Raw genomic sequence first — 14,894 nt, 5'->3', positions numbered from 1 at the left:
GGGCTGCCCCGGTTTCTCCTCCCCGAGGCTGCATTGGTCTCTGCTCACCCCTGTTTCGCCCCTCAGGCTCAAGATCTCCCACCTGGACAGCATCTTCCTCAGCCGGGTGGCCTGGGCAAACGTTGGGGGGCTGCCAGGTGAGTGGAGGGGCTGGCTGGGGGGCCCCGCGGGAGGCTCTCGCAGATCTCACAAGACCCAGTTGTAGGCAGCAGTTGTCTAGGCCAGAGGTGGCTGATCTGTAAGCTGCCCGATGGGTGGTGCATGGGATCTTTTAAGTAGCATTCGAGAGAGGAAAAACGCTGTCAGCGTGGGCCTCTGTGGTGGTGTGATCTCCGTGACTGCATGGGCACACATGGTGGAAGAGGCGCGCTGCAGAGGCAGCGCGCATGGCTTTATCTACCCTAAGTCTTCTAGAGGAGAAGTCATTACCGACGTTGCATTGCCAGCAGGAAGTCAGACTAATTTGAGTTTAAAGGGACCTACCAAGGTTTCTGGCCCACTGCTGTCCTCAAAGCAGACTGAGATTAGAACAGATCACTTAGGATCTTGTACATGAAAGTTATAGAAATCTTCAAGAAAAGAGGAACAATCTGTTCAGGTAACTTGTTCCAAATTGTAGGTATTTTCTTTATTGGTGGAGATAAGTGACTTGATGAAACTGCCACAAAGCTGAGGCAATACTGAATTTGGATCTGAGTTCAATTCTGGCCTTTGTGGAGAGGTCCAGCACTCCTGGGTGCTGAGTGGGATCTTTCTTGTATGATCCACCAGCAGTTAGTGGGGCTGTGATAAAGCTGTTTCTGTGCTTTCTTTTAGGTATGATTCTCACGTTAAAGGCTATGGGGCTTCAGAGATGTCTTTTCCTAGGGCCGCCAAAGCTGGTGAGTAGGGAAGGCTTGCAGAAGGGAGAGCGAGCCCATCAAATGTTAAAGCTTACCCTAGAATTGGGGGAGCTGGTATCAAAGGAATGAAGCATAGAATCATAGAATAGTTTGGGTTGGGAGGGACCTTTAAAGGTCATCTAGTCCAACCCCCCTGCAATGAGCAGGAGCATCTTCAACTAGATCAGGTTGCTCAGTGCACCATTCAACTTGACCTTGAATCATACAGCTGTAAAATGCTGGTCTGAATTAGCGCCAGCCTGAACGTTCTGCCAGAACAGCTGGCTTTAAAAAGCAAATCTACAGTTATACACAAGACAGCATCAGACTTCTGCTCCTTAAAACTGTCTTGTTAGCTAATATTATGAATTTTCAAATCATGTTTTGCAAAAAGGGTGTCCTTTGTTTTCCTGTCTGTTACCTCCCCATTTTCTTTAAATAGAAACTTGGGTCTCTTATCTCCTGCTCAGCGTGATCCTTGCCAGCCTAATGCCATGTCTAGGCTGAAAATTTCCAATCCTCAGCATCGTTAAGTTCATTGCAACATCTCCTGACTAATCATATTGATGGAAGGGATGGGGAGAGTGGTTCTTTATTTTCCTTTCCCTTTCTAAATGAGTAATGCCCTCTGGAGGTGGGATACCTGCCCAGGGCTTTCTGGCTGGCTCTGCGCTGCCCAGTTCTTGCCTGACTGGGCATTAAGCTTTTGGCTTCACAGAAAGTAACTGTAACTGCTAAAAGTGGTGCTTGTAATTGCACTGCTTGGGCGCTGTCTCCTGATACACTGTCTCTTTTCCAGCAAAACTACTTGAAAGCGATCCGACTCTTTCCTGGGCCCCTAAAAAGGATGGATTTAGGTATGTATGTTGGTGATGTGTAGCTAATATGAATTTGTAACTTCTTTTTGTTCCAGCTGTAGCCAAGGTTGCATTGAACAGTAACAACTTCAGAATAAATACGTCCTGGTTTATATCTGCCCAAAGAAAGTTTTAAAGATTTGTTGTGGTCTGATACACTGTTCAAAGCCATCACAAGAACTGCCTGGAAGAAAACCAGTGTTTCCAGCTCTGTTTCTAGTAGGCCGCTGCCTGTCTGTCCAACTAGTGGACACTGTTCGGTTTCAAAGCGCTGTGAAGGCAATCTGCTTCCAGACATGGCCAGTGAACTTGCTTACTGTGGTATCATGGAGTAATTTTTCTGGATGATGGGCTTTTAAGAACTTTAATTATTCATTGATCTCTGCAGTTGGGTAGAGAAAGGGAAAGGGGACATTCAGCAGATTTTGTTTAAGAAAGAAGAAATTTATTTTCCTGATCTAAATTCTTGTGGAGTATGAATCTCTTCTTACAAACTTGTTAATGCTGGGTTTTGATCTCTTTCCAGCTGTGCAATTGCACACAGAGCCTGAATATAAGGACGAGACGATGACAGTCTACCAAATACCTCTTACAGGTGAGCATGTGACACTGTAGTTGGACAGGAGAAGCAATTGTTCAGTAACCATGCTTAAGGTGATTAAAGGAGCGGCTTCTGTTTGAAGCCTGAGTAAGGAGAGGTTTATTAATTTGCATGTTTTTCTCAGGAGAAGGATCTCTTTTAAAGAAACAAGACCTGTTGAGTCAGGGCCTTGGTTTGTTTCTTTAGGTGTGGATGTATAGAATGACATGTGAAACATCACTGGACTTGTCTTTAGCCAGCTGAATTTCCTTACTGCTGGAAACTGCAATACTTAGAATACAGGCACAGACTTGACAATCTTTAGCAGTTTTGAGAGAATCTGAAGGACTTGGATGTCAGATAGCTCCTGAAATAAGTGACTAGAGTATGCAAGTGTAAGTCAGACTAGGGGGGAAGAGCTCTGTATTCTGGTGCAGTTTAAACATGACTGTCATGGAAGAGGGAATGCTACTCGTGCTTTTCTTATCTGTCCCTTCTGATTGAGTGATCTTTGGTTTTATTGGATTTGGGACAGGAAAACCACTAGCTGCTGAAACTACATTGCGTCAGAGTCCTGGAGCATCAACCCAATGTGGAAACAGCCCTAAAGAGGACACAGGGCCTGGATCCCCAAGAGCTGCACAGCAAAGCTTGGAGGAGGGCAAGGAAAAAGAAAGCCCAAAGAAAACAGGTGAAAAAAATGGAATGACCTTTTTAACTTTAATGAAATGGTGCTAAATTAAGGATATGCATTTGTCCTCTGAGCTGTTTGCTCTCTGGAAGTGAGGTCTGTTGAGAAGCTCAGCTGAAGGATTACATGGAGCAGAGTGAGTTCTGGTACTTAGGAAGTTGATGCAGAACTAATAAAGCCTAGAAATTGGACATGATTCCTACTTGGGGTGTGATTAGTCCCTGCAGTAGTTTGCCGCTGGCTGGAGTGGGTGTGAGTGGATGTTGGAATTGATTACTTTTCAGTCTTGGGCTTTATTTTGGTTTCTCATATCTGAAACAACAGGCTTTCTGGCCTTAGGTGCTTGTACTGTTTTGCTGCTGTCCTCCAAGTTGACTGGATGGTGGTGTTCCTGTTAATGCTTTAGCAAACATTGATGTGTTTTGGCTTTAAGAAAAATGATAGTCAGTGATGATTCTGAGTAGTTTTGCTTTCTTTTACAGGTGATGAACGGAAGTGTGCAAGCAGGCATCCTGATCTGGTGATGGCTTTCCTTTGTAAAGTAAGCTTGGGCACAAAGATCTCTAAATTGATGTAGAATAGAATAGACTATTTCAGTTGGAAGGGACTTACAACGATCATGTAGTCCCACTGCCTGACCACTTAAGGGCTCACCAAAAGTAAAGCATATGATTAAGGGCATTGTCCAAAAGCCTCTTAAACACTGACTGGCTTGTGACATCAGCCACGTCTCTCTCTAGGAAGCCTTTTCCAGTGTTTGACCACCCTCTTGGTAAAGAAATGCTTCCTAATGTCATTAGGATATTTTGTCTCACTAAATAGGTTTAACTGTAGATAGCATTTTCAAGCAGAAATTGAAAAGCTATATTGTGATTCTGCTTTTCAAAGTTGTACTGTTTTGCTGCTGTCCTCCAAGTTGACTGGATGGTGGTGTTCCTGTTAATGCTTTAGCAAACATTGATGTGTTTTGGCTTTAAGAAAAATGATAGTCAGTGATGATTCTGAGTAGTTTTGCTTTCTTTTACAGGTGATGAACGGAAGTGTGCAAGCAGGCATCCTGATCTGGTGATGGCTTTCCTTTGTAAAGTAAGCTTGGGCACAAAGATCTCTAAATTGATGTAGAATAGAATAGACTATTTCAGTTGGAAGGGACTTACAACGATCATGTAGTCCCACTGCCTGACCACTTAAGGGCTCACCAAAAGTAAAGCATATGATTAAGGGCATTGTCCAAAAGCCTCTTAAACACTGACTGGCTTGTGACATCAGCCACGTCTCTCTCTAGGAAGCCTTTTCCAGTGTTTGACCACCCTCTTGGTAAAGAAATGCTTCCTAATGTCATTAGGATATTTTGTCTCACTAAATAGGTTTAACTGTAGATAGCATTTTCAAGCAGAAATTGAAAAGCTATATTGTGATTCTGCTTTTCAAAGGTCAGAGTGACTGTAACATGAATAGGAGTGTGTAAAAACTAGACTTTTTTTTGAGATGTTCATTATAAAGCAGCCAATTAAGAATATACAGGTTCTATTCTTGCTAAATGCTTACGACAGGGACATCTGTCCTGCTTACTTGGCTAAAAAAGGGAGCAAGAAGCAGCAGCATGATCTTGGAAACCAGAAAGTCTAGTAAAAGCTTTTTGGTGTTAAATTAGACTAGTGGCTGCAGAACTGGAAAGAAAAAAAAAAAAAAAATCCCTTGGCTTGTGGAGAAACATTTGAACTGGAAGTATGTGGATCTTGTTTCCTGGCACTCTTTATTTGGCTGATAATTCCTTTTAACTCTTTTCCAGATTCACCCAAAGAAGGGAAAATTCCTAGCAGCTAAAGCACAGGAGATGGGCCTGCCAGTGTGAGTACAAGATCCCAGCCTGGGGGATGGGGCGACACCAGGCTTGTTGATGTTGGTAAGTTAAATTGTTGTTTAACTGCTGTTCCAGGGGAACTCCAGCCATTCTTCCCATAATTACAGCGCTCAAAAATGGGGAGAGCATCACTTTTGAAGGCAGAGAGGTAAGATGTATCTATGCTTTCTGCTGTGGCTTTGCCATCCTCCTTCGTGCGCTGGGCTCCCAGAGTGACAATCTTTTTGTGCAGAATGTTTTGCCTACCAATAGGTGTTGGGACACTCTTGGTTGGTTTTGTGTTTTTTGTTTGTGGTTTTTTTTTTTTTTTTACACCCATTCTTGAGGCAAGGGTGGGTGATGGTTGTCTGCCTGTTCCCTCTTATCCCTGCTATGAGGTTGGCATGGGTTTTGCTGTTTTTGAGCTACTTCTGGTTAGTGACTGGTCCCTGTTCCAGCCCCAGGCTGTTGGTGATTATGGTTCCTCGGAGGGGGCATGTCTGCACTGGGTGGGTTTGCGCGTTGAGAGAGCCTGCTTTGGAGCTGCCTGCTGGGGGCTGGCTGATAGAACAGCTGCTGAAAGAGTTGGGCATAGTGGTACAAGAAGGGCTGCGTGTATGGCTTGACTGTGGTGTGATTGATCTTTGTGTATCTGTCTGCAGCTCTCTCCTGAAGAACTGTGCACACCTCCAGACCCTGGCCCAGTGTTCATTGTGCTGGAGTGTCCTCATGAGGGCTTTGTGGATGCCATCTGTGAAAACGAGACCTTTCAAAGGTAGAGAGGCGGGGTGACCTGGAGTGTGTGGGGGAAGACATCTGTGCTGAGCTTTGCCAAAGAGAAGTTCTTGTTCTGTTCTAGATATGTTGGTTCTTGTGGCTGATGTCTGAGCTGTTGGGCACTATTAAGCACCTAGAGGTGCAGGAAAGGACTGGTGCTGCATTTTGAGCCTTTCAGGAAAGGCAGGCCTGTGCAGGACCTGTGGGGCTCTGTAACTGCAACAGGCCTGTCTTCCCTCAGGGGCCTCCAGGGAAGGAAATGTGCACTGGTGTCTTGCTGGGGAGCAATGTAGAGACTGCCACTTCCCTGTGCGGTAGAAGCCTGGACTGCATGTGAAGTCTCTGTAAGGCTTGCGCAGAAGCATGTCAGGCTTCTGAAAGGCTCTGCAAATGTTGTTCCTCCTGGAGGAGAGGAACTGCCCTGGTAGGGAGAGTGGAGGTGTCAGCAAATGGCAGGCTTGAGTCTCGTGCTTACTGCGATGTAGAGCCTAGAGCTCCTGGGCTGTGCTCTTAAGATCTGTGCTCTACCTGCTTAGTAGAGCACTAAGATGGGAGAGGGGAGGGGATGCTAAGGTGTTGGAGGACTGAAGCGCAGGTATTCTATTGGTATTTGAATGTGCCCCAGGTACCAGGAAGGACTTCCAGAGAACCAAGTGGCCTTGGTTATTCATGTGACTCCAGAGTCAGTGCTTCGGGACAGCCGCTACCAGCAATGGCTGGAAAGGTATGTGATCTTCTCAGTACTTGGTTTCATGTCACTGTTGGGGAGCATGTTCTTACGGTGCAGATGTTTTTCCCAGAGTAGAAATAGCTGTGGGCTGGCAGCAGGGCTCTGCAGGCTTAGATGAGATTTTAGCCAATGACTTGGGTGTGCACATATGCCCAAAACTAATGTGGGGCTGCAGCTGTTGTGCACTTTATTGTCGTCTTACAGATTTGGACCTGGAACTCAGCACTTGGTGCTCAATGAGAACTGCTCCACGGTGCACAACCCACGCAGCTACAAGATCCAAACTCAGCTGAACCTCATCCACCCAGAGATCTTCCCTCTGCTCACCACCTACCAGAGCAAGGTAGGCCAGGCCCCACTTGCCTGTGTACCTCATGCCCCTGAGCAAAGAATGTGTTTAATGCCACTCTTCCCCCTGTAGGAAGAAGCAGCTGTGTGTAGTGTGCCCATCGTGCGAGGAGAGTGCCTCTTGAAATACCACTTCAGACCACAGCAGGAGTGGCAGAGGTCGGTGGGAATCTTTGACTTAGCAGTTTTTGGGTGTTGGCTTGAAGCAGCTTTTTAGTGTGAGGCTGGGCTGGGGAGGATGGTGTGTCAAGTACCCTTTGCAGATTCTTACTGGCGGCCATGCTGGGGTAGCTGCCAAGCTTTCAGCTGTGCCTTGAGGGGTGTCCCTGTCCCTGAAAGCCTCAGACAAGGTGTGGGACACAGATGAGTGAACCACTGAAAACACCATCTGGCCAGTGGTGTGGCGTGTCATTTCTGTCCCTTGCTCTTGTAGCCTCATGTGCTTCTCTGTCCTTTGCTTTGACCTTGTATGCTGTGCACCTACCATGGCTGTGGCACAGCAGATGGTGGCAGGGAGAGACTTTTTGAGAAGCCTGGTGAAAGCCTTATCAGGCTTTCTGGGTCTTCAAATGGTGTCAGAGCTGAAAAGACCAGGTGGTTAAGCTCTTGCAGACTTTTCCACTGGTGCTTGCTTTGTGGGCAAGTAGGTGAAGCTACTTGATGAGGATCTTAAGGGCAGGGGACCACGTGGTGCAAAGGGATACCAGCTGCCATGGCTCAAATTTCTGGCTCTGTTGGGCAGAATAGGAGGACTCAGATGCCAAGAAGAGTTTAAGTTTCTCTGCTTAAGGTGTCTGAAGGCCTGTAGTACTGCACATGCTCTGATGCAGGACCAGGACACGGGTCCCTTATGCTTCTGAGTGATGCCTGGAGCCCCTTTGGGTGGTTGTTTCTCTTCGAGGAGTTCTTCATGCTGCCTTGCAGAGCCCCCTAGTGTCTGGCAGCTCTCTGGATCTGGACAGCGCAGAGGAGCATAGTGCTATTCCAGGAGCTTCTATAGTTGTTTGGAATGATTATCTCTGTGGCGTGTCTCAGCACAACCGGGCCTTTTTGGCACATGCCATACTTGTGGGTGTATCTTCCCTCATCCCTCAAAATGGAACTTGGAAGGAGCGTTTGACTCCTTGTTATAAGGCTGTTTTGGCACAGTAATTTAGCACTTTGCTCTGAAAAGTGCTGTCTTTTCAGTTCCTACCCTGCCCCATCCTGATACGTGGCCTGTTCTTTCAGAGATGCTGTGACTGTCTGTGATCACAACGCATTTGTTAGTGAAGCCTTGGATCTCCCTGACTTCCAAACTCGTGTGAAGGAGTGCAAAGAGAGCCTGTCTGCTGTACCAGGTAAAGATCAGCAACTCGTCTTGGAGCAGTGTAATGGGAAATAGGAGGTCTTGCTGAGCCACTGCTTTAAAGTCCAGACAAAACTGTGAACATGCAGTTTTCCTGCTGCCTGAGAGGTGCTCTTAAGTCCTCCTGGAGCTGTGCAGAGGACAGGCTTAGTGCAAACTGAGTTAGCTCATTTCAGTTCGATTTATGCAGTCTTGTGCTTCTGGTTTTCTAAAGCTGCTAGGTTTGGGGATTGAGTGCTGTTAGGGGCAGAGACAAAGCACCCATGTGTCATTTCTCCAAGCTGACCAGAGCTCTACTTGTGTTGAATGCTGTCATAGCAGCCACAGTGCAAGTCCCTATGTCTGGGAGAAATCTTGCTCTAGAAGCAGCTCCCCATGGGGCACTCTCCTCTCAGTTTCAGTTATCTTGTTGGCAGTGAGGCTTTCATGGTACGACACAGCACCACTTGCTGTCTGCATCCTGATCCCAGGGAGAGTCAGGGCACTGTAGAACAGGAGTCAGGTCCTTCTTGAACTGCCAGCTCTGTCACAGGCAATGAGCAGAGTCCTTGTTTGCCTGCCTTTGGACATGCAGTTATGCACTGTGATGTGTTTTCTTGGTGGGGCTCGTTCTGTCTTCTGTCTTCCCTTGTAAACTTTGCTGCTGTAGGGAAGCCAGAGGCTGAGGGAGGCAGAAATGAACATGCTGGACAAGACATGTAGACTCTGGAGTTACTAGGCTGTTGAACTAAATGGTGACTGACTGGGCAGTATGTGGATAACGTTTACTTACAAACCCATGTTGTCTGTTTTCTCAAGGCAATGTGGATGCATATCCTGAAATTGTGTTCTTGGGAACAGGATCTGCGATTCCAATGAAAATCCGAAATGTCAGTTCCACACTGGTAAATACCAGGTAAATTCCAGCATCATGCATGCTGCTCAGAGAGACCCAGTGTTTCAAGAGGGTGTTGCCCAAGGGCTGATTTGACCTGTGTGTTGATGGCACAGGGAGAATGCCCCTGTTGCGGAGTCTGTAGGACTTCAGTTTCAGGCACCTGTCTCTCTGTAAGTGGGGAAGACTGGAGAGCCACCTGTAAAGCCAAACATTTAATGTCTTCATTCATTTTACCATCTGCCCCAAGGGTGTGTTCAGCATCAACACAAGACAAGAATGAGCTATGCAGGCAGAACAGTCTTTCTAAAGCCTTGGCTAGTTGGACTGGAGTAGCATTTAGAGGTGGAGTGCACTGAGAGCTTTCTGCCTTCCAACCCAAAGGGTCCCCCTCCTGAATGGGGCCTTGTCAGAGTTCATACAGTGGCTGCTAAATGTGTTTTTGTCACTTGTCTTGCCAGCTCTACCCAATCCCTGCTGCAGGCAGAACAGTCTTTCTAAAGCCTTGGCTAGTTGGACTGGAGTAGCATTTAGAGGTGTAGTGCACTGAGAGCTTTCTGCCTTCCAACCCAAAGGATCCCCCTCCTGAATGGGGCCTTGTGAGAGTTCATACAGTGGCTGCTAAATGTGTTTGTCACTTGTCTTGCCAGCTCTACCCGATCCCTGCTCTTGGACTGTGGAGAAGGAACATTTGGACAGCTCTGTCGCCACTATGGAGAGCAAGTTGACCAAGTGCTGTGTAACATAGCAGCTGTGTTTGTGTCCCACATGCATACAGACCATCATTCGGTAAGTTGAGTGTGTTGGAAGGAGAAGGGGTTCTATGCAGGCATGCTCTGCTGTTTTGGATTCAGATGTAGCTGCAGCTGGTGAACACCAGCTGCCCTGCTGTTAGGGCTGCACTTCCCCTCTGCATTCCCCAGGCACTCCTGAACCTCTCTGTGTTTCTAATTTCCTCTTCTTGCTGGGATCATCCAGAGTTGTAATTTTTTAGCAGTGTCCAACCCAGCTTCCTTTTTATTGCAAAGCACTGCTGCAATAAATAGTCACGGAAGGACCAGTTGGTCTATTCTAGATTTGGCCTGATCGGGGCAGGCTGTTTGCTGGTCTGCAGTCTTGTGTTTGGAAGCCACACTGAGTCTGAAATGTTGGGTAGAGACTTTATGCTCTCCACCCCTCTTTCGGGAGCAGACACAGCAGCACTGGGAAGGGCTGGGGGGCTTGTGTTGTGGGCTGCTGGCCACCAGCTTGGGGGCATAAGCAGTGACAGTGTTACAGCAGCTCAGCAAGTTGCAGTTATTGGAAAAGCAATAATCATATACTTCTGACTAGGTTTTCCAAAAAGTGCTGCTTGCTGAGCTGCGGTACCACTGTTGTCACTTTATGCCCCAGATTTTTCTGACTACAGCTTGCTGTCTTGTTTATTCCCTTTGCAGGGGTTGTTGAACATCCTGATGGAGAGGCGGAGAGCTTTTGTAAGTAGCACTGTTGTTTCACTGCTCCTGAACTTGCCTTGGAGTGAAGGAGGAAAGCTTCTGAATAGTGGAAAAGCACATTTTGAAATACCCTAGGTATTTCTTATCTCTGATTTGGTGTATACCTAGTACTGATTTTTTTTTTTTTTTTTTTCCCCCCTGCCTTTGCTTTTCCAGGCAGCTCTTGGTCAGGCTTTCAGCCCTCTGTTTCTGGTAGCACCTGAACAGATCATGCCTTGGCTGCACGAGTACCACAACCACTGTGAAGAGATTCTTGGAGACATCAAGTGAGTGTTCTGTGCGGTATGTGGAGAAATGTCCTTGCTGGGTCCTTATTCAGGGCAAACTACTGTTATCCATTCCCTCCACCCCTTTGTTGGAGGTGACTCTGGCACCTTCCGCTGTGTGTAGAACTAGGATGTGCAGTTTGCAAAGGGGAGGATAGGGTTTGTTCCTCAGTTGAATAGAGGAATAGAGGCTTACATCCAAGCTTTCCTTTTCTTTAGGAAAGGGGAGTTGGGCAAGTGAAAAAAAATTCCTGGAAGAGAGAGTGTTTGACAGTGGGGAAGAAGTGGTTGGATGAGTTACTGGGGCACTGGATAGTGAAAGCACGGGGAAAAACAGATATGCGCACCAAAATATCTTGTTTGTAAGATGAACTCTTCTTTTGGACTGAGAAGGAGAAATAGGCTGCTAAATGATAAGATCTGGTTTTATTTTGTACCTGTCCTTAGTTCTCTCTTCTCCCCTCCCTCACAGAATGATTACTTCCCAGTCCCTTGTGAAAGGCTGTGAGAACATCAAACCTAAAGCCAAATGGTTTGTCAGTTCTCTATTAGAGAACTACGACTTGGCTGAGGTAAGCTCACGAGCTGGCAGTGTCAGTTGCTATGAGGGGCAAGAGGGGATCTCAGGTCTAACACTTGTATCCTTGTTCAGTTTCAGACTTGTGAAGTCCAGCACTGTAAAAATGCTTTTGCATGTTCAGTGATCCACAAATCTGGCTGGAAAGTAGTCTATTCTGGTGACACAATGCCCTGCATGGCCTTAGTACAAATGGGTAGGTGACAAAAACCCTCTGCTTGAAGAATCTCTTGGAGAAAGTTCTCAAACTGTTAGTATCCGAAGCGGGCACTCCCAAACCCTTGGTGCTATGCTTGCAACACAATGAGGGGCTAAGGGGGGGAAATGAGAGTTCATGTAGGCAGTTGAACTAGTCTATATTCAACTGAAGGTTGAATATATGGTTATTTACACAGGTAAAAATGCTACCCTGCTGATCCATGAAGCAACGTTGGAAGATGGCATGGAAAAAGAAGCTATAGAGAAGACACACAGGTGGGGTGTGTTCTGCTATCACTGTTAGGAAGGCAAAGATGCTGAGCTGGGTTTTGTCCTTGGAGCTGGTGAGGAAGGGCTCAAGTCCTGTAGGTGGTTCTGGTGTGTGTAGAGCTCTTCAGTGCTAAAAATGGTGTGTTGCTCATTGCACCAGCTTTGTAACCCTCACAGCTCCTCTGAACATCCCCAAAGAAAAATGGGGAAAGCTTTTAAGTAGACAGTAGTAACTCTGCAAATGGAATAGCCCAAAGGAAAGGCCCTCTGCTTGACTACATTTCGGGATTAAACTCAGGAGTAGAAGAGTCACCTTACCCCTGCAGCTAACTGCACAATTCAAACTGAGTGCTGCAGCCAGCGACACTTAGTGCTGCCCCCAGCGAAAGTGGGGAGGCCTGAGAGCAGCTTCTCAGAATTACTTGTGAGTTACAATGCAAGAGAGCTGGGCTTGCTGTCACCCCTGGGACAAGTATTTGAGTAAACTCCTGTCCTCAGTTTGTGGAACTCTAAAATGCAGAGCTCCAAGTAATTACAGCTGCTTTCCTGCACTCCGAGTCATTTGGAAGTCAAGACTTGCCACCAGTGCAGGTTGCCAGAGGAAGAGGTGCCTGGGCGTGCCTGCAACAAGCAGGGACACCTTGTACTCAGCAAGTGATAGACAGTATCTAGTGTTGGCTGCTGGTGTGATGTGACCTTAGGTGCCAAGCAGCCAGCCCTGCCCCGTTGGAGGGGCAGTACTAGCCAGCCTGTGTGTGACCAGAGTACGCGGTGCCGTGTTCCTTTTGCAGCACAACCTCCCAGGCAATTCAGACGGGGATGAAGATGAATGCAGAGTTCATCATGCTCAATCACTTCAGTCAGAGATATGCCAAGATCCCGCTGTTCAGTGAAGACTTCAGTGAGAAGGTTGGAATTGCGTTCGATCATATGAGGGTAAGTTGAGAGCTTTGACCCAGACTGTGGGAAAGGTTTCGGTGTTACTTTGGGATGACTGCTCATGAATTCAATTCTCCACTTGTATTGATACACCATCTCCTTCTGAAAGTAGTCTCTGAAATGGCCTCTTTTACTGCTGGCAGTGGACATCACCAACATGGGGAAAAGGTGACAGAGAGTGAGACAGGTGCTGATGGCTCTTGAGAACAGAAGTCCACTCTTAACATACTGAGTACTTGCCTTGTGTCACCTCCCTTCTGTGGTCGCTACTCCCACCTGAAAATGTAATTTTGCTTCCATTCCCATTCCCTTCTCAACTGGTGTGCTGCTTTAATGGCTTTCTGCAAAAGACGTCTGGTAGCCTAAAGCTGCTGCCGTTGGGTTGAATACAGTCATAGCAGTGAGAATAGCTCACTAATCAGTCAAAACTTGTAGTGCCCGCATCATTTCTTGTGAAGAAAATGTAAATAACTTGGGGCGTGGCATCTGTGGGCTGACTGCTGTAGGGTTGAAGATGACCTGCCCGCTAGTGTCAGTGCAGCTGAAAATTGTCGGCAAGGTTAGGGCTCCCCTGTGCTGGTGCTGCATGCAGGAAGGGGCAGTGCCATCTGCACAGGCAAAAGACACTGGGGAGAATGGAAAACAAAAAGCAGTTCTCTCACAGGTGCTCTTGTGCCTGATGTATTTCAGGTACGTTTTGGTGACTTTCTGACCATCCCGAAGCTGATCCCGCCTCTGAAGGCTTTGTTTGCAGATGACATAGTAGAAATGGAGGAGCGGAAGGAAAAACGGGAGATGCGGCTTCTGAAGGAGACTGCTATAGCCTTGGACAAACTGGCTGGAGGCGAGAACAGGGAAGCACCATGCCAGAAACGGAAACAGGCCAAGAACCATCAGGAACCCTCAAACAAGAAGCTTAAAACAGTAAACTGAAAGAAACAAGGTTGAGAATGCTCTGTAAGAGGTGCCTTGCTCTCTGCAGGCCTCAGGAGCACGCAGTGCTGCAGGCACCATGGAAAAAGGGGCTGGCCTCAGCATCTGGGTTTGCTTGGTCATCAGTGGATCCCCATGGGCTGAAGCTACCAAGCACGCTGTTAGCAGCGCGAGTCCTTGTGACAACAGTGTCTGCCCATACATCTCTAGTGCACGTGTCATTTTCCTTTTAGCCAAATGTTCTCTCTGAACTGTTTTAATTTTTGGTTTTATGCTACAAGCTATTGATAATGTGACACCAGCAGTTGTGACCTTTGCAAGAGATCAGATCTGAGAAGGCCATGAGGGGCTGTGGATTCGCCAGAATAAGGTGAATAAGGTCTCGGGGTTATGAGGCATGTAACTGGGTATCAGGACCCAGATCCCAGGAGCAAATTTCACAATAAAATGGGGCCCAATTAATTTTTACGTTAAATTAGGGATGTGAATGCTGCTGTGTTCCCATTTTATTTTGGTATTTCTCAGCCCATTTTTTTGTTTTTCATAAGATCAGTTTTCCAAAACCTTATTTTAGAATCTAATAAACCACTGAACATTGTACAGGATGCTGTGTTTTGCCTAGATTGCTAATGAGGACTTAGTGAGGGGAAAACAAATATCTGCATTGCTCCAAATGACCTCGGTTGGCTGTTTCTGCATTACAGCACTGTTGTAAAGACCAAGATCTCACCCTGATGCTGGAGCCTCATGCCTGTTCTGGATCTACTTTCCTTCCTTTGCCTGTGCTGCAACTGCACGTGTCTGCAAGCAGGAGGGGGAGCTTTGCGCTGTTTCATTAAGGAGTTAATTTTCAGAGGCAAGCGAAGGCACTGGGGCCCCAGGCACTGCTCAGCAAGTGACACCAGCACATATTAAAGATTTAAGACTTAATGGAAAATGAAGATCCAAACTGGCAGCAAACCATCTTTTGTTGATCACCTGCACTTTAATATTAGGCTTGTCTAAAGAGGCAACTGGCCAACTGATACAGCTGGGTACCTCAAGCAGGGGCTGCTGGGCTGTTAAGCCTAAGCCAGTACTTGCCAGTGCTTGCTCCTGTGCGGGGGTAGGTGGGGTCAGGGCGGGGGGCACAGGGCATGGTCCCTGCCGAGGCAGGGCAGGCAGCCTCGGGGCTGCACCCGGAGGGTCTCTTGCTGGGAAAGAACGAACCGCTTCGCACGCGAGGGTGTTAACGGGACGCAGGGACGGAGGGGCAGGAGGCCACGGCGCACGAGCTGCAGCTTCCG

General features: G+C 47.2%; 1 protein-coding gene across 1 annotated transcript; it reads left to right on the top strand.

Moving 5' to 3' along the window:
• The first annotated feature begins 70 nt into the window (after positions 1-70).
• ELAC2 (elaC ribonuclease Z 2) lies at positions 71-13,614 on the top strand. Its single transcript, XM_010294020.1, has 22 exons — positions 71-137; positions 817-881; positions 1,681-1,738; positions 2,265-2,333; positions 2,854-3,009; positions 3,492-3,550; positions 4,802-4,860; positions 4,949-5,021; positions 5,515-5,627; positions 6,255-6,353; positions 6,564-6,702; positions 6,781-6,866; positions 7,938-8,047; positions 8,854-8,950; positions 9,580-9,718; positions 10,366-10,404; positions 10,582-10,691; positions 11,164-11,263; positions 11,344-11,464; positions 11,664-11,742; positions 12,528-12,672; positions 13,366-13,614. Exons 2-22 carry the CDS (start codon positions 819-821, stop codon positions 13,606-13,608), a joined length of 2,157 nt encoding a protein of 718 aa, XP_010292322.1. The 5' UTR covers positions 71-137; positions 817-818; the 3' UTR covers positions 13,609-13,614.
• The last annotated feature ends 1,280 nt before the right edge of the window (positions 13,615-14,894 follow it).

This window comes from Phaethon lepturus, unplaced genomic scaffold (genome assembly GCF_000687285.1).
Source record: "Phaethon lepturus isolate BGI_N335 unplaced genomic scaffold, ASM68728v1 scaffold19259, whole genome shotgun sequence".
Lineage (NCBI taxonomy): Eukaryota > Metazoa > Chordata > Aves > Phaethontiformes > Phaethontidae > Phaethon > Phaethon lepturus.
The sequence above is the reverse complement of the archived record's forward strand: the minus strand, read 5'-3'. Positions and strand labels throughout refer to the sequence as shown.